General features: G+C 38.3%; 1 protein-coding gene and 1 pseudogene across 2 annotated transcripts; one reads left to right on the forward strand and one right to left on the reverse strand.

The window, feature by feature from the left end:
• LOC137239225 (uncharacterized) overlaps nucleotides 1-1,370 on the forward strand; it is a 28,353-nt pseudogene extending 26,983 nt beyond the window's left edge.
• A 349-nt stretch (nucleotides 1,371-1,719) lies between these two features.
• LOC137240424 (RRP12-like protein) lies at nucleotides 1,720-24,356 on the reverse strand. Of its 2 annotated transcripts, XM_067766670.1 has the most exons (6): nucleotides 24,058-24,356; nucleotides 17,165-17,375; nucleotides 2,861-2,992; nucleotides 2,521-2,793; nucleotides 2,193-2,460; nucleotides 1,720-2,131 (listed from the first exon to the last, which is right to left on the reverse strand). In XM_067766670.1, exons 5-6 carry the CDS (start codon nucleotides 2,291-2,293, stop codon nucleotides 2,005-2,007), a joined length of 228 nt encoding a protein of 75 aa, XP_067622771.1. In that variant the 5' UTR covers nucleotides 2,294-2,460; nucleotides 2,521-2,793; nucleotides 2,861-2,992; nucleotides 17,165-17,375; nucleotides 24,058-24,356; the 3' UTR covers nucleotides 1,720-2,004. The 2 variants fall into 2 exon arrangements, with proteins under 2 accessions (XP_067622771.1, XP_067622781.1); XM_067766680.1 differs by lacking the exons at nucleotides 17,165-17,375; nucleotides 24,058-24,356 and adding an exon at nucleotides 15,910-16,113.
• Between the last annotated feature and the right edge of the window lie 1,137 nt (nucleotides 24,357-25,493).

The raw sequence follows: 25,493 nt of genomic DNA on the forward strand, positions 1-25,493 counted from the left end.
CAATTCTAACAGCTTATCTTGCTATTAAAGCATCGACTTTATGCGCAAACAAAAACTGTTTTATAATGAGCCGATTGTAAATTACGAAAAAGCGAAAGATGTGTTGGGTTCAAGCAAAAGTAGCGCCGAACTATGGGACTTGGTTAATTGGGAACTCTTCAACTGCCACATTTACATTGGCAAAACTATTGCAAGTTTTAGTACTGCCGATGAGGTAGCACAATCTTTCAACAAATTTTTCCTAAATATAATTTCATTTGCAATCATTTTATGAATTTCGTCTTTTAGGCTACAAGAATTGAATTAGAAAAATAAGTGCTAGATTTGTTGCAAAAACCATTGAAACTCTGTGATTTAGAGCATCCTGGCTCTAGACAGATTCTCTACACTTATTCTTCTGGACTCATACACAAACGGTGAGTTTTCTAAATGTTTTAGGGTTATTGCAACTAAACCAAATATATATTTTTTCCAGCACCGCATGATTTCACTACAGTCAGCTACGTAATAGCTGCACTGATAGCTCCATAATACCGAAAGCGAATTTACAATTATGCAAACATCATTATGAACGTGCCGCTCATATTTTAGATAGCTTACGGGAAGCCAGCGATTATTTGGTAGTTCAGCTGGAAAGTATTTCATTGCAAGAATTCTTAACCGAAAGTATATACATTAGACTAGGTCGATTTATTAACCTACATCGCGCCATCGATTTTTCGATAGGATTTGGGCTCAGGAAAAAAGTTCCACTACGCATACCCAAAAAAATAATTTTCGGAGCTGCAAAAAAAAATGGCGAAAGGGTAAATTTTTCCACCAAAACACTCCCCAAAACCCAAAAAATAGTTTTCTTTTCAAAAAACCGTTGTAAAACGTTGGCGATAACAGTTTTTTGAAAAAAAATTATTTTTTAGGTTTTGGGGAGTGTTTTGGTCGAAAATTTGAATTTGTTTTTTTGGAAGCTCGAAAATTATTTTTTTGGGTATGCGTAGTGGAAATTTTTTTTCCTGAGCCCAAATCCTATCGAAAAATCGATGGCGCGATATAGGTTAACTTTCGTCCATACAAATCGACCCAGGTTAATGTACATATAAGCTTCCGAAATTATTTACTTTCCTAAATACTAAATATTAATTTCAGCTTCATCAACAATTATGAAAAATATCAAGCAATTGTAAACCGCCTTAACTTTTTTACTAGAATCAAAAGTAATAAATATGACTTAAATATAAATAATGCCACAGAAAGTAATACACCAAATGATGAGCTCTGCAAGCATATGGTGCTATTTGAAAGTCGTTTACAAAATACTAAAAACTTTGATACAATTATTGCTGAATGGCAAGGATCCGAAAAAATTTTTGTAAACATGGTATAAGAAAATTAAAAAAAAAAACGTCTTATTTCATAAATTTTTTGAACTACTACTACTTATAAATTTTATTCAAAAACACTATATCTGAGAATTTGTTTTAGAAACGCTCAGAAATTGTTTCGAAAAGCCTTATCTGAGCGCGAATGCAATACATTTTCATATGAAACAAATTCTGAGATATGGCGCTTTTGAATAAAACTTATAAGTAGTAGTACTACAAACAATTTATGAAATAAGACGTTTTTTTTAAATTTTCTGATACCATGCAAAAATGATACTGCAAAAAAAAGTATTGGCTTGATACAGAACTACCAAGACGTGCATCCAATTGGGGTGAGGAATTGAGTGCATTAAACGTGTGCATGCCAAAATAGAGTAGTCGTACAGACACTGTAATACTGATAGATGAACACAATAAACTACATTTTTATGAAGGAACAATGACTGGGCTCGGTCCGGAAGGCGAATGGAGACAAACGCATATTGAAAAAAAGTTGTTTTGAGAAGAAATTATCAATTATTATTTTAAATATACTGATATCATTACATTTGCAAGCTTTCAATACACACTTAACACGTTTCCAATTGAATTAATATCAGCTAAATCGACGATATCCCCAGGATCTTCACGTATGGAAGTACATACTGCTTTTGCGTTTTTCTTTCTTTTTATCAGACTTATCATGCGCGCCATCTTCGATATCCATATCTTCGGGTAAATCAGAATCTGAATCTGCTAGAATGTCATCAATGCTGCAAGGAGATAATTTTCTTTAGTATGCGTTTAACTCAAGCCTTACAAAAATAAACTTACGTTACGCTCTTCTTTTCCAGCACCGCAACAAATTCGTCTTCAGAATCTTCATCATCGTTCTTATCCTTCTCATTCAACTGTTTTCTATTTTCACGTCGCATTTGCTTCCGTATTTTCTTGAGATGTCGATGCGTTACTTCAACATCGCCTGGTACAAATTTAATTAATTCTTCAGCAGTGAAACGTTTGCAAACTTTTTCAACAAATGACCAATTTGTATTCGACAAAAACGTTTGATGTCTTAGGCTATAACTGACCTTGATTTAATCTTAAATTAAAAAAAAAGAAATGTAATGAAACGTGTCAAGCAATCCTGTAAGATATTTACAATTGTCTCCGAATGATTTGCAACCAATGGAGATGGCATTATTTTTATAAATGTTATTAAAAACGTTACAGCTGCTTCGGCGTGTCACCGTACTTCTTGTACCAAAAATACTAAAATTTGCTCCATAAGAAATTCTAACGTGGTAATTGTTAGATTTTAGCCTTGTTGTTGCACAACAGGACGGAAATCTAATATAGTATTTGTAATAAGCGATTCATCGCCCGCAAAGCCAACTGTCAGTATATCAATAAAGTCATTCAGCTTACCAGCTTCCTATAGTAGTATTTTAAAGTATTGTCTATAATCATAATGTTGAAATTAAGATCTCATGTAAACATACCTGATATAAATTAACTAGAATTGTGATAAGTTCTTCAGATATATTTTATCTACGGGTTGAGAATTCCTTTGCATTGCAAAATGTATGCAAATACGTTAATGTTGAAAATTGTAAAAAAGAGTTGATAAATACCTATAGTAAAATTAATAATACAAATAGTTACTTGTCAGATATTTTAACTGGAAATAAAGCTAAATGTAAAAAAATTAAAGAAGGCAATAAACAAATAGATGAAATAAAACAAGGTGCTATATTAGTTTCAGGGAAGCATATTATTGATAATCAGTAAATAGATGGAATTTATTCAGTTACATTTGAAAATCACACAAATATTGATACTGTTACATATGAAAATACAGATTCAAAAATTTGGCAGTATTTCAGGAATATTAAAGTAAGTAATTTTGAAAATGTAGATTATATTGAGTTAAAAGACTATAATTTAAAATTTGAAAACACTAATTTGATCAACTATGCAAAAAATGAAATACAATCACACCCTGTATATTGGATTGCTATTGTATTAAGATGTATTATAATTATAATATATATATTTTTTAAGATCAACAAAGTGGTTGAGAGATGGAAAATAAATAGACAGTCAATAAAACAAGAGGAAATTTTTAATGAATTAACCGTTAAAATTAATCAACTTACAAACAAAATTACAGAATCGGGGCGATTCTCTTAAAGAAAGGGGGGAGTTAACAGTACACTTCCCACAGTGCCCTTATGGCAATTATAAACAAATATTCCATTTCTCAAGCCATTGGCGTTTCATTAAATAATTATAAACAAATTAAACAAATATTACATTTCTCAAGCCACTGGCATTTCCTTAAATGTTTATAAACAAATTAAACAAATATTATATTTCTCAAGCCACAGGCATTTCATTAAATAAATATTCCATTTCTCACGCATCGGTTTTCATTAGCAAATACGATGCAATGCTTATATTGTAAATATTAAATTAAGTTATAAATAAGAGCAATTGTGAAAAATAAAGTCAGTTTGGTGTCTGAGTTTGGTGTCAATGTTATATTCTGTAACTAACCATACAAAATTCTTATTATTTTTTAAAAACCCATCCTAAAGTAGGAGGTCGATAATTTGCAGGCGCCTCCAACGGAGTGAGTAACACGGTGAGTGACAATATTGTAAATTGGGAGAAGTATATACGTACGTATGAATGTATGTACATATATTGCCAGTCAAATCCTAGTCTTCAAAAATTAGAAGAGGAATTGGCGACGACAAAAGAAATCGGAATAATATATGTGCATGCACAAAACCTCACAAACATGCATTTACATTTACATACTTTTTTTGACATACATATTAATTCCTTATTTCTTCGATGACTTACTTTTGCTTTGAGCAAAATTGATTTTGTATTTACTTGTGTGATTGCGTTATGTCAGGGATTAGGGTTTTAAAATTTTTGGTTTACTAATTTTTTGCACTGAGCTTGAATTTCGTATCTTTAGATTGTAAGAGTCTAGTTGGTAGGATAATGCATTAGGGTGGTTAGCAAATTTTTTTACTAGTATAAGAAATATCACCTCTCGATTTTTTTTTGTTTTTTTTTTTACTAAAAATTGTATTAAATATAAGTGAATTGAATTGAAAACTTATTTTATCATTTTGTTTTGCTTCTTTTTGAAATTTAATTTTAAGCGGGTTTTTTTTCTGCTAACATTTTTTGCATTCCATAGGATAGATATTTCTAGGGTATAGTCCTAAGCAATAATTGAATTGTTAATAAAATTTAAGAATGTTTGGATGAAAACCAAGCTTTTACTAATGCAGGGCTAGGTCATGAACTTTTGGTGTTGGTGCGGGTGAGGTCGGTGGTGCAATACCCCGCCCAAGACGACGAGCTAGCCTGGGCCCGCAGCCATACCTGCTTGCCGCCGCTCCTCACTACCCTAACAGTCAGCCACGTAGCAGCTTATAAAAAATAAGCCTTAGCCGGTCCAACACCGGCTTCGCGAACGACAGTATTTCTGATTAGAACACTTTTCCTCTAAAGCGTGTAAAATCAGACGAATTTTTGCAATGAAGACGAACCAGCTGCACCATAAAATAATAATAGGGGCAAGACCCCAGAACCCTATTACTACTACTACTGTTAATTTGTGGAAATGGATATGGTAAGACCGCACTTATTCTGCTTGGTCTTTTTTAGATGTGGCAGCACAGATTTGTAATGTCATAAAATATATATACGTATACACTTATAAAAGTTGTATAGAAATTTGCAAACTTTAACAATAAATAACTTTTAAATTGTAGGTTTGCGCACTTTAGCATATATATATTTGTTCTCAGGAGAACTCCCTCTTTCATTTGATACCAAGTTTAACCCAGAACTCGGGTGGTGCTAAACTAAATCGCTGCCGAAATTGAAAACAAGAATTTTAAGTGACTTGCTTCCCAACACGCACAATTGATGCACCAATCAAACATAAGCACTAAAATGTGAATAGTTTGCACTGGATGATCTCAATTAATTAATAATATTTAAGATTGGTATTTTCGCAGTAAAACATGTCCAATGCACTTCTTTTTCACTAATAATATTTTTAAAATCGAAAATATCACTTACTCCTTCCACTCATTTTGTTGAAACCGAAAAGTGGCAAAATAAATTCGCGTAAATTAAGAAAACGGTAAACCAAATATCGGTGTATTGCAAGAAGATACATTAGAAATAATCAGTATAATAGATACACATGATTTTTTCTTCATATGTGAAAAAACTGAAACTTGAAACTTACCCGCACAATTGATGCACCACGGTCTGAAAGGGATAACACACCTTAGGGCGAGACCACTAGTCTTAATGACTGATAAATGCAACCATGTATGTATACGTGAAGAAAAAATCCTGATGGTACTTTAAAAACAAAAACGGCCATTGTCTTTGTGAAATACACCTAGAGGCGGGGGGTTTCGTACACATTTTTAGACATTTAGTCGAAAAATTTTAGACTGCGGCATAAAATTAGCACATTTGTAGATGCTGTTATAAGGAAGAAGCATTTGGAACCAATTAATTGTAGAAAAATTAGCAAAACAAAAAATATCCTTATGCAAAGCCCAAGTGTGCAACTTACACCTGCGCATATAGTAAATACCCCTAACTTTGCTCGGAACCAAAAATTTGTAAAAATTAAAAATTGTGATTCCTTCAAAAAGTTGTGTTGCCACATTTCAGCGCGGTTTCTCAGAAAAAGAGCTATGTTGCCACTTTTCCCTTCAACATCTTCTACTTTGTTGTTTTATTTTCGCATTTTTGTTGAAGGTTGAGAAGAAAACTTTTCTGATGGCAATTGCAATCATAGTTATGAAAGACTTTTTTATTTCGTGTAGTCTGGATGGCGCCAATGAATATATGTAGCTCTTTTTATATTTTCAGATGACTGATTTGATCGGTGATTACCTTCTGCTCTGCACAGAATGTTTTATTTTTGTCTGTACATACATACATATATAGGTATGTATATGTATATGTTTTTTCGATGTTTTTAGTAGCTTGGTTGCAAAGGTGTGGGAACGGGTTGTTGGATGAAGCTTTGTTTGCGCGCGTGCATATATATACATATGTATGTATGTATATTCATGAATACAGATCAGCTGGTTTCCACGTTTGAATATGAAAACAAACGTATGAATTGGTTTTGTCTTGTTTCAACCACCATATATACATATGTATGTATGGATATATTATATGTGAAAATGCAATTTCTGCATACAATAATTTTGGTAAAGTTCCTTGTTTGCCTCTTTTGACTTGTATGTACATGAGTAAATGATGATTGATTTGTTTACGTATATACAAGTGGCTGCTAAGTATCGAATTAGGGATGCTAGTATCACTTAGTGATGTGAATATTCGTCACAGTATGTTTATAAACATAGCTACATACGTCCTCTAACAACTCCATCCCTTGCCAATGCTGTATATGTACATATGTAACCATGTGATAGCCATATGTGTACAAGTATATTTGTAGATTGTAGTCTCTGGCATATCCATATGCGTGTGTATATGTGAGTACTACTTTGGCTGATGGTGTATATCACTCTGTTGTCTTGTATGTACATGTGTAAATGATGATTGATTTGTTTACGTACATACAAGTGGCTGCTAAGTATCGAATTAGGGATGCTAGTATCACTTAGTGATGTGAATATTCGTCACAGTATGTTTATAAACATAGCTACATACGTCCTCTAACAACTCCATCCCTTGCCAATGCTGTATATGTACATATGTAACCATGGATATGCCAGAGACTACAATCTACAAATATACATGTACACATATGGCTATTAACTAAGCATGAAGTTCGCGAAGTTACAAGACCTTAAGAGAAATTGGTGAACGAGGCAACAGAGAGTAAAAAAGCAGCGAAATCTGAGTAATCAGTAAGCAGTTTTGAATTAAACACGTAATTGGTTGTGAACTAAGAGTTATTGTGAAGTACTCTCAAAGTAGTCTAATAAAGAACATTTTGCATTATTGAAAATTGGAGTTATTTATTCAACAGTTTAGCGATTTGAACGTTAGCAGTAGGTTTGAAATAAGCGGAAATTCCCTAAATTTGTTACAATTGGTGTCAGAAGAGGAATTGTTGAAGAAATTCCGAAGATTGCGAATACAACTTGGACATGGAAAAGTTGAGTGAATTGAAGATCCAGCAACTGGAGGAGGAGTTGGAAGCCCGTCGATTGGCTACTACTGGCACTAAATCCGAGCTACCAAAGCGACTAAGGGTAGCTATGGTATTTGAACGAATCAATGCTGACGAGTATGTCTTTCATTCTGATAGCGACAAGACAACAACAAAAATGGAAGAAAAAAACGAAACACCGCAGACAGTGACAAGCACACATTTTAACATGATATTGGCTGCCTTGATCGTCAATACATTATAGCGAGCAGACGTGAAAAACTTGTACACATTTTCTGAGCAGGAAAATTGTGGTAAAATATTTTAAAAAATTAATAAAAAGTTGTGCCAAATAAAGTGTTTTGTGCGCGCTTCACAAAATGTATCAAATAATGTAATAATACGTTATTGAATTCCTAATATAATAAGAATTAACTTTGAGAAAAAAGACTCTAAAATTTTATTTAATAAACAAATTTAAACACATACATATACTAACAAACGGAAAAGTAAATCGAAATAAGGCAAAAGCAAAATGAGTATTTGCGCGAAATGTAATCACTCTATAAGAGGAGAGACAGGTATACGATGCGAGGGTGTGTGTAATAAAGTGTACCATTTAAGCCTTGCATGTGTTGATAAATATAGTTCTAAAATTTTTGAGGAAAACCCTATGGCACGATTTATGTGTGATGAATGTGTTACATATATTCAGAATGTAGACTTGGTGCTACAAGAAATGCAAATGAGTGTGAAGAAAAACAACGCAATATTAAATGAGTATAAATATGAGTTTGAAGAGGTGATGAAGAAAAGCCAAAATGAAACAAAAGCTTTATTGGAAGCTGTAGAGGGTCGATATACAATGGAAAGATCGCAAAAGCTTTTTGAAAAAAAAAATTGGTGAGATAAAAAGCGTATATGAAATGATAGAAGAAGTCAAAAATAAAACTGAAATAATTGGTAAAGACAACGAAAAGGTATGTAATGAAAGAAAGAAAATCAGTAGCAATAATAGGCGCATTCTATTCCAAGCAAGTCTGAAAAGAACACTCGCTTATTCATCGAATTACATTCAAAGCAATAACACTAACTCGCTTATTTTATCTACTCCTCGTGAAGTCGGCTAATCAATAAGCAACTTGAAAGGTAATGTTGAAAGTAGAAAAAACGGTTCTATAGTGAATGAAGTCCTAAAACACATCAGGGAAATTTTTTGACATATATAGCTCACTCAAAAAGCGCAAAACAAAAGAAAACAGAAATTGTGAAAATATTTAATTTTATATTAATAATACACCACAAGCCAAGCATTTCTTTGGTGGAGAAACATTATTTCTGTTCTATACATGTTATAATACGTCGGTCGCTATTGTCGTGTAAACATGGTATCAGAAAATTTTAAAAAACGTCTTATGGCGGGTAACATTAAGGCTTTACTAGACAACTGCATCAAGCTGCTTCCTAAGGAAAAATATCCACAGATTATTACTTCATCTCATTATATATTATGTGATTTGTATGTGCCTGCTGGTATAGATCCAAAAGCGCCTAAATTTGATAACTCTGATTTTGATTCCGGTACGCAGTCAGTATATGAAGAGGATGAAGATGAAGATCTGGGCGGCGATGATAACTTCAATTTGAATGATGTACAACATGATTCGAGTAAAAGTGTTGAACATAGTAGCAATGTAGCAGTCAAACAGATTTGCGATACACTGAAGGAGTTCAATTTGGATGTAAAAAACGACAAACGTCAACCACATACACCATCTCATTACAAGCCGGTACAGAAGATCGGTGCCGTATATCCCTGGAGCACATTAGTGCGGGTATTCCTTGTTTAAAATTTTGCAATTCAAATGAGGAAAAGTTTATCAAAGAGAGTGAAATGCGTGCTACGGATGAAATCCAAAGAATATTGCGTATAGCAACGAAATTTAATATGGAGCTTTTTGGCTCGTGGAATGTTCATTTAAAGTTGATCCTGCTAGGGAAGGCATGTCTTACATATGTATGCCACATACGCGGAACATTATTATTATTATTATTATTATTTATTATTATTTTATTTATTACGGCCAAAAAAGCCTAATTCATTGTATAGTACAATTTACAAAATTCATAATTGTTTCTTAAAACTATTTCATTCAAAAGAAATGAGTAAATTTATTGTTTAACTAGTATTAAATATTTAAATTTTTACAATATAGAAATAGTTTTTCTTTAAACTTAACAACATTTTCACAGTCTTTTATCTCTGCTGGTAGTTCATTATACATTTTATAGCCTACGTATTCTAAGGTCTTTTTTGCGAACTCGGTTCTTACTTTGGACAGTTCTAAATTTCTGCTACTCCTAGTTCCATAGTTATGGATCTCATGATTGTACTGTATCCTATCACCCAGATAATTTGGTAACATTCCCTGTGTTATGTAATGTATAAACTTCAAAGAGTAATAACAGATTAATTGTTTAATACTAAGCCAATTTAACATAGGAAGCATAATACTTTTTGATGTTCTATAAGAGCATTTTAGTATCAAACGCATTGCTTTGTTTTGCTGTATTTGGATCTTATTAATTAACGTATCATTTGTTACTAGTAGTATTGATGGGCAGTAAATAAAATGTGGTTCTACAATTGATCTATATACTAATATTTTGTGATGTTGGCTAATATGCTTACATGTTCGATACATAAATCCTATTTTCTGTGCAATCTTCCTCTCTAAATGATTCATGTGTTCTGTGAAATTTAGTTTTTCGTCAATTATTACACCTAGGTTTGATCTACTCTTTCAATTGCATTGGATTTTATTTTCAGACTAGATTGGATTAAGTTATTATGGTTCTTGTTAAATATCATATACTTAGTTTTATCAACATTAAGCTTTAGCTTTCTACTGCGTAGCCACTTAAATAAATTATTTAAGTCTTCTTGTATTTTCATGACAGCGCAATCTAAATTTTTGTCACTAATGCTAACTAATGCATCATCCGCAAAAAGAATTATTTTACAAATTCTCAAGCAAGTCTTTATATCATTGATGGAAATTATAAACAATATCGGAGCAAGTACTGAGCCTTGTGGCAGCCCAATATTAACATCAACAACCAATGAAACTGCGTCTCCAATTACCGTCCTCTGCTTTCTGTTACTCAGGTAACTACGAAACCATTCCAAAGCTTTTCCCTTGATCCCAATTTTATCCATTAACTTCAGCAATTCATTTCGATCGATTGTTTCAAACGCCCTCTTTAAGTCTAAGAAGCAAGATACTACTACCTTTTTATCAGCAACAGCCTCTTTCCACTCTGAAATTATCATATTCAATGCTGTTTCGCAGGAGTGGCCTTTCCTGAAGCCTGATTGCTCTGGTAGGATTATATTATGATCGTCTAGGTATGCTACTAGTTGCTTTTTCACCACTGTTTCCATAATTTTTTCATCAATAGGTAGGGTATTAATCGAACGCAGCTCGTCAGGTTTCATTGTATTTTTTACTTTTGCCACTGGTATTATTGTGGATATCTGCCAGCAGCTGGGAACAATGCCACTATCAAACGATTCGTTTATAATGTCCTTATATAAGTGTGTAATGTACACCATAGAGTCCTTGATAACACCCTCTGACAATATGTTTTTACTGCCATATTTGTTTTTAAATGATTTTGTTATGTTCATTATATCTTCTAACTCGATACTGGTGGGCTCAAATGTTGCTACCGAGTTGGTTGTTTCACTTTCATCAACAAGTTCAATTGTTTCAATACTATCATTGATTTGAATTATGCTCTGAACAAAGTAACAATTCAAGACATTAGCTATATCGTTGCTATTTTCTAGACATTCACCGTTAAATACTATATTATATAATAACGAGATCCATAGCTATGGAACTAGATACTGCAATAATATAAGACTGCCTAGAGTAAGAACAGAGTTCGCAAAGAAAACTTTAGAATACACTGGGTACAAAATGTACAATGAACTACCTACTGAGATAAAAGACTGTGAAAATATTATCAAGTTTAAAGTAAAATTATTTTTATGTTGTAAAACACTTAATATTTAATGAAACAAATGTTTAATTAACATCAACTAGGTCTTAAAGACCGTAATAAAGAAATATAATAATAATAATAATATAATGTAAGTATGTATGCTTAAGGTAGATATGCATGTAAGTATGAATGCTTAAATGTAAGTATGTATGAAGAATATGTTTAGAATAATTTAATAAAAATAAGCTGAAATATTTGAATAAAGATTCATTCAGAATTCGCTCACTGAAGTAAAAACTCATTTATCTGCATTTAATATTTTATAATTCTAGAGTCACGCCTGGTCCACCTTTATGGCGATATCTCGAAAAGGCGTCGACCTATAGAACTAAGGCCCACTCCTTTTTAAAATACTCATTAACACCTTTCATTTGATACCCATATCGTACAAACAAATTCTAGAGTCAGTCCTGGTCCACCTTTATGGCGATATCTCCAAGAGGCGTCCACCTAAAGAACTAAGCCCACGCCTTTTAAAATTCTCATTAATATCTTTCCTTTGATACCCATATCGGCCAAACAAATTCTAAAGTCAGCCGTGGTCCACCTATATGGCTATATCCCTAAATGGCGTCCACCTATAGAACTAAGCCCACGCCTTTTAAAATTCTCATTAACATATTTCATTTGATACCCATATCGGCCAAACAAATTCTAGAGTCAGCCCTGGTCCACCTTTATGGCTATATCCCTAAATGGCGTCCACCTATAGAACTATGGCCCACCCCTCTTAAAATACTCTTTAATACATTCCAGGGTTACTCTAGGTACATTTTCCTACATGGTAATTTTCCCTTATTTTGTCTCCATGGCTCTCAGCTGAGTATGTAACTTTCGGTTACACCCGTACTTAGCGTTCATTACTTGTTAAAATCAAAACTTGCGGGTAAAGCCCGGGAAGCAATACCAAGGCAAGTAACTTCAGTTAATTAAATTAAAGTAGCTGTACGTAGTAGGATCAAGCCAGACAACTCGAAAATTGTAGCAGGGAAAATTGCAGCATTGCACGTTAACAATAACAGTTATACAGATTTTGCCAAAAAAGTTGAAGAATTAGCTGACTCACTTGAGCGGTCTCTTATTACTGAAGGGATCACTCAAGCGAAAGGGCATGAAATGGCAGTCGAACAAACGGTTAACGTGTGTCGTTTAAATGCAAAATCCAATTTAGTCAAAACTATTTTAGCCTCAACGGCATTTACTGATCCGAAAGACGTAGTAGCAAAAGTAATTGTAGAAAAAAACAACGAAGTAACAGAGCGTCAGGTTCTAGCTTTCCGATCGCGTGGTAACAATACTTTCACAAATTCACGTGGTAGTTATGGTGGTTTTTACACAAATCACAGCTATACTGGTTATAGAAATAATAGTTCATTTTCATACAATAGCAACCGTAACGGTAACAATAGTCAGCAATATCGATATGATAATAGAAATAGATACCAAAATAGTAATAACAGTAATACTCGTTCAAAGTCAAATTCAAAATCAAACACAAATAATAGTAACAACAGAAGGAACAATTCAAGATCGTCAAACGATAGAGGTATAAACACAAACGTACGCGCTTTAAACGTGTGTGCCCCTCAGGAGCGAACACTTGGGGAGGACGAACTAAGCCAGTAAGCGAATTTCCTTCACCAGTAGGCATCTACTGTTTAAATTTAAATTATTGAGATTTCATAGAATTACCACTTAACGGGTCACAAAAATTTTGTTCTTTCTTAGTATACACTCAGGCAGACATTTCTTTAATAAAAATATCATGTATAGACAGTAATATTTCCTTAAATACAAACGACATTATCAACAAATTAAAATTTTTCAAACTTTTCTCTTAAACATACCTTACATGTAGTAAATCAAGACTTTAATATTCCATCCGATGGCATATTGGGTAAAGATTTTCTGAAAATTAACAAATGCATTATTAATTATGAAAGAAACAGAATTTCCTTTTTGGTAGGTAATGAAAAAGTCGCGATACCAATCCTGCATGGAACAGAAAGCGACAGTTGTATCATTCCTCCCAGATCTGAAATATTCAGAATTTTTGATTTAGGAGATTCACCCGAGCCACTTTTCGTGGACTCGCAAGAATTTGAAAAGGGCGTTTTTACAGCTAGGTGCATTGTTAATTCCTGTAAACCAATAATTAAAGTCATAAACACTACGGATGATGTAAAGTATGTGAAAAGAAACAGTATTCGGACAGAAAAACTTTCAAATTACAATGTTGTTACGGTCTGCTGCTACGGTCTACGGCTACGATCCACTTGGGAGCGTGTTCACGCGAACCCACCTAGCGATGTGGCGAAAGTGGCGATAAAAAAAAAAAAAAATATCGAAGACAAGGAAAAAGACAGACCGGCCATCACTACGAAAAAAGCTTCCTTTTTTTTTAGATTGAGTTTCCGGCAGGATAGATACGGAAAAAAGAAAAAAAATTTGGTTGGAAGATCCTAACCTTATTTTTTGAAGTTGGAAAAAATTTTGGTTGCCACTAGCGTTGGGATCGGTTGTGTCGCGAGTGGTGGGCAGGTGGCTATAACTGGTGAGATTAGCTTGCACAACCAAGGTAATACAAGCGAATGAGCAACGTGGAAATAACTATGGGCGTAGATGTTTGCATCGAGGTTGAAAAACAAAACCATATCTAAAACGTGAAACTGCCATCAGCTCAACGCACCTAAATTCCTTACGCCAAAAGTGCTAATAGTTTCGTCGAAATATGAATTTAAATTCACTAAGGCTGGAGAGCAGCAACCAGAACAGGAAATTTTAAATACTGTACATGCGCTCAATTTGAGAATATTAAACCACGTGAATTTGGGTGGTGTAGTAAAATTTTCGAAAGTCGAGAGGCAACAACAACAATAGAAAGAAAAGAAAAGGGGTTTTCCACCACACTTAAAAGTCGGGAACCTCAAGCGCCACCAACCGCCACCAACAGCACCACTACCGCGCGCTAAGGGCGCATGCTACCACAAAGCACCAACAACTGCCACCAAAGCACTGGCGCGCTACCACCATAAGCGCAAAATTCACGCTCTATCACCGCAAAAGGGCGCTACCCCTCGACCGCGCCAACCACGAGCGCAACTACCACGGGACTCCGCCGAACACACGCGCAACCACCACCAGACTTACAGACACCACCAGTTACAACAACAACAGCAGGGCCGCAATTACAGTGCTGCAACAATAGCGCCGACAACTACCAGATTCGACAACAACTACAGCCCTGCAGCAACAACAGCGCAAACACCTCACCAGCAACAACAAGAACAACGACATCATCAGGAAGCACGCCGGCAGAAGCCCACACTACAGCCTCTTACCGGCTAACTAAGTACCAGCATACCGCGTGAGTCGCTGCCAACGTAGTTAGAAACTAGTTATTTAGTTATGTAACCAAAATTACAAATTAAGCATTAATCACATATAATGACGCATACACATGAGTTGACATAAAGAACGCCAAAGCGGCAATATTTAAAAAAAAAAAAAAAAAAAAAAAACGCATATACAAAACATAGCCACAGTTTTTCAGATAACGAATCGAACAATGTTTTAGTATGCGCCTATGTACATATGTGTATATATTTTATGAAGTATTGATACTCAGCTAAAACAAGCACTATTACAAAGAATCATACATACAAATATGTACCTGTAAGGGACTTCTAAAGGATTTATAAAACCAACAAAGGAAAACATAACTACCAATTACATGATAATGAAATTAACTGATGTACGTTGCATATACTCAAAAAAAAAAAACATATGCACACACATACATACTTGTACATAAATGTTGCATTGATATGTAAGAATGTTCATGCAAATTAAAACAAGTGAAGACATTAAATAACGCATACAAATAACAGAATGTTGGCCCAATTATTTTCATTTTTTTTATATACATATTAAATATACATTCATTTAACTTGCTGCTGCATTCTTAGCACTATACACGATCAAAAAGAAAAACGCAACAGAAGCCAAAATAAAGCTACATGTATTTGAGTATAGATAGCTGAAAAAGGTGCATACAAAGTATGCAGTTTCAAATAGGAAACTTCAAATTTTATTAGCAATAACATTTTCTCTTTTAAATAATCAAAGACATAACTAATGAAAGGTGAAGTGTATGACCCACAGAACCAAATCAATAAGGAAAAAAAGGGGTCATAAGTATTAGTTTAAATTAGTTATGTGCTTGTTTGTTCATTTCTAGGTATGCATACAAATGTACTATGTACCTATGTCTGAATTTCTTTTTATATACCATACCTTATATCTAACCAAAATAATTGACCGACATTTGAGCGTTCGCATTGTTTTTGGAGCGGGATTTATTTAGGGATTGCGATAAACTTGAATGTGAGTAGGCCTGCTGCACAAATTTCATTTTTACATCCGAACCCCCCACGTATTTATATTTTTTTTCTTTTTCCAAGTTACGTATGTACGTATATGAAGAGGAATTCATAGTACAACTAAGCCTTGTTGCATCCTAATGCCACAGTTATTATAAGCCTGAAATTTAAAAATAAACAATACTACTAAGAAACATTTAATAGTACGTACAACCAAATAAGAATTTGGAAATTTTTCCTTGTTAATTTATTTATTCATGATTATATATATATACAATTCTCATTTTGTCTAATTCCACCCGTACTATATATTATTTTTTTTTTGTTGTTAATGTAGTTAATAGCGAAACACAAAAAAAGATGAATTATAAATAAATTTTGTAATTGAAATGGGAATGCTGGCATTCAATTTTATTTAGGAGGCACTTAGGGCATACAGGTAAGGGGCCACCGAAATTTAGGTGCGTCGGCGCCCCCTATGTATATTCGGCCTCTTTGTTTATTTTCTGTTTGTTTTCTTTTAAATTTTCAGCGGTTTTTTTTTGATTTTTGATTTTAGAGTTTGGTAACCGGTCGTTTCCGGTTCGGTAAATTTTTTTTTGCGTTTAGTTTTTGAAGTTTCTTTTTTTGAATTTTTAATTGTTGAAGGTTGTAACGGTCTGTCCGTGATATCCGGTTCGGCCGGATGTTGTTTTCTTTTGAATTTATAAGCGTTTTGAGTCGGTCTCTGCGCTTCGGTTAGGTTTTTTTTGAATTTGACAGCTGCTCGTTTTGATAGGCATGATAGGAACTTTTTTCTGTTTATGGCGCAGGAACAGCAAGGTTGGCAAGGACCCGCCCCAGCCGACAATGACTAGCCACTGTGCACCAACACATCATGCCGACCGCCTTCCTTACTGCTTCCACTGTAAATGCGATACCATAACAATGTTTATACAATTAACAAGACAGAAACAGAAGACAAACGTACGAAAAAACTGAATTCAATTTAAAAAATCTAATACCTCAACATGTTCATAGTAAATTAATTGACCTTTGCATAGACTATGCCGACACTTTCGCTCTTGACACGGACAAAATGAATTTAAACAACTTCTACGATCAAAAATTAAGATTGACAGACAACGAGCCGGTATATGTTAATAGATAACTGAGAGGTTGGTACTCACCGGGTTCCGTTGGTTCTTGCTGCGTCTAGGAAAAGTTCCACCGCTGCTGCTACAGATGACCGGTTGTGCGTTGCGGTGACAAGCTGTGTTGATCGACGACGATGTATGTTCGACAGACGGAGATGATAACGCAGCTCTGCTGAGAATTACGTTCGACACGGCCATGAGGATTCCCAATAGGGAATTTAAGGGTAGATACAATGCATTGATTCTAGGGATATTTCAATATAAAAAAAATACAATTCAATAGATTGAATACAATACACGATACGGGTTATATATAAATTCATAGCTATACGTATGTACAAGAGGGTGATGGGACGGGTGACAGCCTACGCCGCGCAAACATCCTGGCCCGCCTAGGCGTACTAAGCGCCTAACGTGTGCTGCAGCTCGGTCAGAGCTCGAAGTGCTTCCTTGATTAGGATTTTGCCCACATTGGTTTTGTACGTGGCGGTGCGTAAACCGGTAGCGGTGCACCGGATGGTGCAGTCTGACACGGTCGGTGGGCGCTGGTTACGCCGGGAACGGGGTGTGGGCGATGCTGCTGCCGGTTGTTGTTGATGAGTGCTGCGTTTTGGTGGTTCGCGGCGGCGCGATTGACGATGATGGCGCCCCGGCTGCGGGGGTTGGCGACTCCCGGTTTCGCGGTGGAGTAGTGTGTGGTGATGGAGCCCACGTACGTGACAGCGCTCGCGGGACGTACACACGCTCGTGTGATGGGACAATGCCAGGCAGTTGGTGCAGTATTTGTGCGCCCTGGCAATCATGGTGCGTTGTTGGGGTTCCATGGCCGTAAACAGTGGGCAAGTCGAGAGCGCGTGGTGCCGCATACACAAACGGCATCGTCGATAGTCGGCGACGGCATCGGCATTTCGTGGTGGGATCGTTGGCCTTGTCACTTGCGATGCCAAGGAACGGCGAGGTGTGGGAACCGGGGGGCGTTGGCGATCCATCTGAGGAAGATAGGATAAATACGTGTTAGTCACTCATGATGTTGGGAGGAGAGTGTGGGTAGGGGTGATGATTATTGGTGTGAATCTTGCGATAGCACAGGGGGTTGGACTGTATAACGTTCTGGGGATGCTGCCCAGCCCTGAGGGCCTGATTCAGGTTCAGAAGTCGGTAGAAAACACAATTTGGTGATGGGCCTGGTGAGTACGCAATTCTGGGTGCGTATGTCGACTACTCGAATATGGCCGTCCCTTCCGATATGGGTGTCTTCCACGCGTCCTAGGCGCCATTCGGTAGGAGGTAGGTTGTCTTCCTTAATGACGACTAGATCGCCGATTTTAGGGGGAGGTTGAGCGGTTTGCCATCGATAACGCTTATGTAACTCCATGAGATAGTCATTCTTCCAGCGTTTGCTGAATTGGTGATGTAAAACTTTCAACCGGTCCCAACGGTTGATCATAGAGAGGTGTTCATAGTTCGGCTCGGGGATGGCGAGGAGGGGTGCGCCTCGGAGAAAATGGCCAGGTGTTAGGGCGGTGAGATCCGCTGGGTCCTGAGAAAGCGGGGAGATAGGGCGAGAATTGAGAACGGCCTCGATGCGAATTAATAGAGTCGAGAATTCTTCAAAGGTGAAGCTGTGTGTTCCGGCGACCTTTTTAAAATGGGTTTTAAAACTTTTGACGGCAGATTCCAATAATCCGCCCATGTGGGGTGCGACGGGGGGTATAAATTTCCATTCGATGCCTTGTGGCGCGTACTTTTGGAAAATATCTGTCGAGACTTCGTTGAGGAAGGCGACGAACTCTACTTCGGTAGCTTGCTTAGCACCAATGAATGTTGTGCCGTTGTCGCTCATCATTTGTTTCGGGTACCCTCGACGCCCTACAAACCGGGCGAAGGCAGCGAGAAAAGCCTTACTGGTGAGATCCGAACACAATTCCAGGTGGATCGCCTTGGTGGTGAAACAAACAAAAACGGCCACATAACCTTTTACGAGGGTTGGAGATCGGAGCATCGAAGCTTTGATTTGAAACGGGCCGGCGAAGTCTACGCCAGTAGCAGTGAAGGGGGCGCGAAAGTGCATCGTTCGGGGGGTAAAGCTGCCATTATTTGGGACTGCGTTTGTCGCTTATGGATGGTGCAGACTTTACACAGGAAAATACATTTTTTCAGCTGAGGTTTGAGTCGAGGGGTATAGAATTCCTGCCTCATAGCTTGTTGCAGGAGGCGGACTTCCGCATGGAGGAAGCTCTCTTGCAGAAACCTTATATAAAGGGTAGTAAATCTAGCCTTTTCGGGGAGAATGATGGGATGACACTCATTGTAGGTCATGTCGGCGTTTACTAATCTTCCGTTGGCACGGAGAATCCCGTTTGTATCCAGGAAGGGGTCACGTGCCAGTAGGGGACTTCGCTTTCCGATTGGTTTTGAATTTTCGAGGGAGGCTCTTTCGGAAACGAAGAATCTCGACTGAGTCAAGTTCAGCAGACGGTTTTTCGCGCGCATGACGTCGGCGTAAGAGAGGGCGGGATCGTTAGGGGTACGATTGCGTCCTACAGCATTTCTCAGCCGAGTTACAAATTTCAACATGTACGCTGTTACGCGTAGGGCGCGGGGATAGGAGGAGAACCGTTCCAAGAAGCCTTCTGACTCTTCCGCTGCATGTAGTGATTCGACTCGGCGAAGTTCGGGGGGTACAATATTCCTGGCCGTTGGTGTTGGCCAGTCCTCGGGGGTTCGGGAAAGCCACTCTGGGCCATTCGATGAGCTAGCTAGCTCGAGTGGGGGGCATCCTCTGGTGCCCATATCTGCGGGATTATCCTTGCTGCGTACTTGTCGCCAAGTGGCATTGCCGATGAGGTCGATGATCTGCGCAGTTCGATTGGAGACATAGGTTTTCCAGGAGTGAGGTGGTTTCTCAAGCCAGGCTAAAACGATTTCGGAGTCCGACCACAGGGTTAACTTTCGCTGATTGAGGCCGAGATGGGATTGGACAACTGCGACTAACTTGGCTAATAAGACCGCGCCGCATAACTCTAGTCGTGGCAAACTTATGGTTTTTAGGGGGGCCACTTTCCCTTTAGAGACTAAAAGGTGAGAGAATACTTGAGTTCCTACGGTGGTTCTTACGTAAAGTGTTGCGCAATAAGCCTTTTCCGAGGCGTCGCAGAAGCCATGGAGCTCAACTGGTTTATCGGGGTGGTAGTTTATCCAGCGTGGTATTTGAATATCCGAGATCGTTGGGAGATTTTCGGCGAACTGCGCCCACTTGATGAGACGGAGGGGTTTCACTGGCTCATCCCAGTCAGTCCCGTCTAGCCATAGCTCTTGCATCAAGATTTTTGCTTGGATCATAATTGGCGTTAGCCACCCTGCGGGATCGAAAAGTTTTGCTATGGAGGAGAGAATTTGCCGCTTCGTGGCTGCAGTGGATGCCGGATTTGAGTCGACGGTATACGAGAATGTATCCGTTAGGGCGTTCCACTGGATGCCCAGGGTCTTGGCGGTGCTAGTCTTTTCGAACTCGAGAAAGTTTGTTTCCAGCAGATCAGTTTTCGCTATTTTTTGGAGGATGTTGGGATGGTTTGCCGTGATCTTTTTTAGGGGAAAGCCGGCTGAATTGAGAGCGTCTATAGTCTCTGTTAGGGATTGCTCGGCTGATTGAAGATCATGACTGCCAGATAAAATATCGTCAACATACGTCTCGGATTTTAGTATTGGGGCTGCGCGTGGATGGGAGTCGGCTATGTCTTTCGCCAGCTCGTGTAGAGTGCGAATAGCCAGGAAGGGCGCGCAGTTAACCCCGAAGGTGACCGTTTTTAACTTGTAGTCCTTTATTGGACTATGTTCGGGGGTTCGGAATATTATCCGTTGGTAGTCTCGGTCATCGGGGTGCAAGAGAATTTGGCGGTACATTTTCTCGACGTCGCCATTAAACACATATTTATATGTTCGCCATTTCAGCAACATAAGTCGGAGATCGGGTTGGAGGGTTGGTCCGGTACATAAAACATCGTTGAGGGAGTGACCGGAACCCGACTTTTTAGAGGCGTTGAACACAACTCTGACTTTTGTTGTCTTTTTGTCTGGTCTTACGACTGCATGGTGAGGGAGATAGAATGAGCTGTATTTACCCAGGGATTCTATTTCATTGGGACTGCATTCTTCCATGTGGCCTAGGGACAGATATTCCTCGAGTACCTGGTCGTATTGCTGCTTGAGATCGCCCTTTTTTGCGAGAGTACGTTCCATGTCATGGAACTGTCGTAGGGCTGCAGTACGGGACTGACCTAGGTCGATATCGTTCGGGAATGTTGGTTTAAAGGGGAGCCGAACCATATATCGACCGTCATCCATGCGAGTGGTTGTGCTTTGATAAAAGTCTTCGCACATTTTATCTTCTGGGGTTTCCACTCGCGTTCTGGGTATTTCTTCGATTTCCCAGAATTGCCTTAGCTGTTCATTCAGCTGGACATTCGTCACTTCCCACGCTTGAGAGGAGTGTGCTCCGACCTTTTCGGGGGTTTGGCCACTTATTATCCAGCCAAATATCGTGTTTTGTGCTAGCAGTGTGGGCGAGATCTTTTCTATGCCATTTAGCATTATTTGTGGGATAAGATCACTGCCTAATACCAGATCAATTTGGGAGGGGTTCTGAGTGTTCTGGTCTGCTAGCTTGAGATGGGACAATTTACGCATTTGGTCGTTATTTAGCCTGAGTTTTGGGAGTTGCCTAGTGAGCCGAGGTAGCACTATTGCCTGGGCCTTTATTTGCACCTTGTGATCATTCCCGATATTTCAAATAGGGAGTGGGTATATGGGAGGCCTAGCTTCATTTGAGCTTTCGACGAGATGAAGCTACGTTCTGATCCACTAAGGCTCTGAGCCTGAAGCAGTCCCCTCGGTGTTCTATGGACACTATCGCTGTGGGGAGAATAATCTTGCTATCGTTTTCTGTATGCAAAGATTGGATGCGGGCAGCGTTTGAGGTAGTGGGAAGTTCCTCGTTGAGATCTGGGTTGGTAACGTCCTGACTAGTTGCTACTTGAGCTGCCGCTCTTCGAGGGCCATTGGTTTGGTGTGATATTCCGGTATCGTGGAGGGTGGAGTTGTGGCGAACTTGGCAGTAGAGACACGTTCTTGTGCTTGTGCAATCTTTTACGAGGTGGGTTCGGGACAGGCAGTTTTCGCAGAGATTGCTTTCTCTCACGAATTTTTTCCGTTCAGGGATTGCCAGCTTTTTGTAATGCAAGCAGCTTTGTAGCGTGTGGGAGTTCTGCTTGCACTTTCTGCAGGCGTATACTTTTTGATGCTCGGCCACATGAGCATTTGTACGAGTTTGAGAGTAGTTCTATTTCTGCGGGGGGTTGCGGTTTTGGTTAGGGGTTTGAGCCTGCCTGAACTGGGGATTGTTTTGACTTGAGGGAGGCTTTGAGAAATTGGTGGAGGGTGGATTATATCGGGATTTGGCTGGTCGCCATTGATCCACCCTTTCCACTATCTCGTAGCGAGTAGTCAGAAACTGAACCATTTGGAACCAGTTCGGTAGGTCTCTTCTGGAGCTTAAAGATTGCTCCCAAAGCGCAACTGTATTTTCCGGCAGTTTTGAGGTTACCAGATATATTAATATGGGGTCCCAACTGTCTGTCTAGACTTGTTGGGTTGCTAATATCTGGAGACAGTTATTAACGGAGGATTGCAATCGCTGAATGTCTTCGCTGTTTTCAGTCGGAATGGGCTTGAGGTTCATTAGGACTTTTATTTGATTGTCGACCAGGACTCTTTTATTTTCGTAGCGGGATTTTAGAGCTTCCCAAGCCAGAGCAAAGTTGTCATCGCTAAGTGGGAATTGCTTTACTATCTGGCCGGCTTTTCCTTGGGATTTGTACCTGAGGTGGTACAGTTTTTGGGCGCTCGAGAGTTTGGGGTGGTTGATATAGACCGCCGTGAACATGTCACGGAAGGACGGCCATTGATCATAACTCCCGTAAAAGACTTCGGTGTCACAGGCGGGTACTTTGAGGTGCATCCCGGAACTTTCTTGGGGAGTGGTGGTTGTAGCGGGGACGGGATTGCTTAGTACCCTTAGCTGGAGCTGATCGCCTATTCTTGCCTTTGTGTCTTCATATGCTATAAGGCAGTCGCGGTATTTATTGAAGGCTGAGGCCTTAAAGTCGACGGGAAGATCGTTGTCATCTGATTCCACGACAGCGTCATATGCGCTCTGTAGCCTTTCCCAGAACACATCGATATTTTTGTCTTTTATCTTTAGGGATGCCTCGGTGTTATCTTGGAGGTCGGTTGTACCGAACCGAGCGCAGTAATCCGAAAAGAGATCCGTTTCGGATATGAATTTACTTTCGACTACGCTAGCCATTCTGAAGAGGGACTTGCTTAATTTTATTTTGGCTATTTTGGGAATTTTTTGGGACTGCCTGGTGTTTATTTATGAGGGAATACCAAAGGCAGAAGCTTTCCTATCGGTCAAGAGTGGGTAGGTTAGGACCAGTTAGACTCAATTGGGAATAGTCTGGGAGCAGTTGGGCAGATTTTACTGCTGGGTAATTTAAACTATGAAAATGTGGCCGAATTTGCTGCTGGGTATCCCGAGTAATAATGATGTAGGGATATGTATTTATATTATGCCGCAAGGGACACAAGTTAACTTTGTAAAAGTATTAGTGGGATTTGCCGGTTTGTAATGCACCGCTTTTACGTATGTGTATATATGGGGGTGAGAATGTATATATATATATATATATATAACTTTATTTTTGGCGGGAAACTATAATTCTGGCGGGAGAAATTTGGATTTGGCGGAGCCACCAAAATTTATTCGGGGGATATACGTAATGTATGTATGAATTTATATTATTAAAACCGCTGGTTCCGTCAATGGCGACGAAGGACCACTAGATAACTGAGAGGTTGGTACTCACCGGGTTCCGTTGGTTCTTGCTGCGTCTAGGAAAAGTTCCACCGCTGCTGCTACAGATGACCGGTTGTGCGTTGCGGTGACAAGCTGTGTTGATCGACGAAGATGTATGTTCGATGCTGTTACCAAGGACAGACGGAGATGATAACGCAGCTCTGCTGAGAATTACGTTCGAAACGAATTCATCTGTAGCTCTTAGGTTTTGATACGATCCTCTCGAACCACGCGCACTAATCCTTTTGTAATTTCAATCACTCCAAAAGATGGAAAGCTTGCAGAAACAAACGCTTTATCGACAGCGGATTATAATACCTTTGTATTCCAAACTAACTATTGGATTTATTGGACAAAATGCGTTGATGATTTGGTTTTCAGAAAATTATGCCGGATTGGTGGCTATTATTTATTCGCTTATAAAACTATAATACTTTTGTTAGCTCTAAAGAATTAAGACAACGGAAATAAATCGCTCAGTAGCTATTTGTTGAACGCAACCAGGTTGTTATACGCGCAACTCCCAGAGAATTATGCTTACGGAATATAAACTATAACACTTTTCCAAAATTTGGATATGGTATATTTAACGCGCACAAAGTTCATAGGCTGTAATGTTTGGCGGAACCGGTGATTATTTCCTCGTTTTTATTAATAATAAGCAAAGATATTAATTTGCATAAAAAAAGGGAAATTGTACAAAACTGGGTTGAACTTGATGACAATGATCAAAAAATTTTTATATACACAAAAGGTGGTGGTTTTTTGACAGATGGCGATCATGCCAGATCGCCATCCTGTCCTTGCGGCGAATTTGATTTGGTGGATTTTGCGCGGTGGAGGCTGCCACACGGCCATGAGGATTCCCAATAGGGAATTTAAGGGTAGATACAATGCATTGATTCTAGGGATATTTCAATATAAAAAAAATACAATTCAATAGATCGAATACAATACACGATACGGGTTATATATAAATTCATAGCTATACTTATGTACAAGAGGGTGATAGGACGGGTGACAGCCTACGCCGCGCAAACAGTTAAAAACTATCGATTACCATACTCTCAACGCGAATAAATAAACCGCCAAGTAAATAAACTGTTAGACAACAATTTGATTGAACCTAGTTACTCTAATTACAATAGTCTTTGATTGTAGTCCCAAAGAAGGATACCAAGGGTCAAAAAGCTTATCGTATGTGCCTAGATTTTCGCGCAGTAAACAAGAAACTCATTGCAGATAAATTTCCACTAGCTAGAGTTGACGATATTTTAGATAATCTTGGTAGAGCAAAATATTTTTCGACATTAGATCTTTTTCGGGATTTCATCAAATCCCCTTGCATCCTTACTCACGTGACATTACTTTTTTCAGCACTGACCGAGGTGCATTAAGATGGAAAGTTATTCCACCACCACTACACCAAATTCATTCTCACGAATG

This window comes from Eurosta solidaginis, chromosome 1 (assembly GCF_040869045.1).
Source record: "Eurosta solidaginis isolate ZX-2024a chromosome 1, ASM4086904v1, whole genome shotgun sequence".
In the NCBI taxonomy this organism is placed as follows: domain Eukaryota; kingdom Metazoa; phylum Arthropoda; class Insecta; order Diptera; family Tephritidae; genus Eurosta; species Eurosta solidaginis.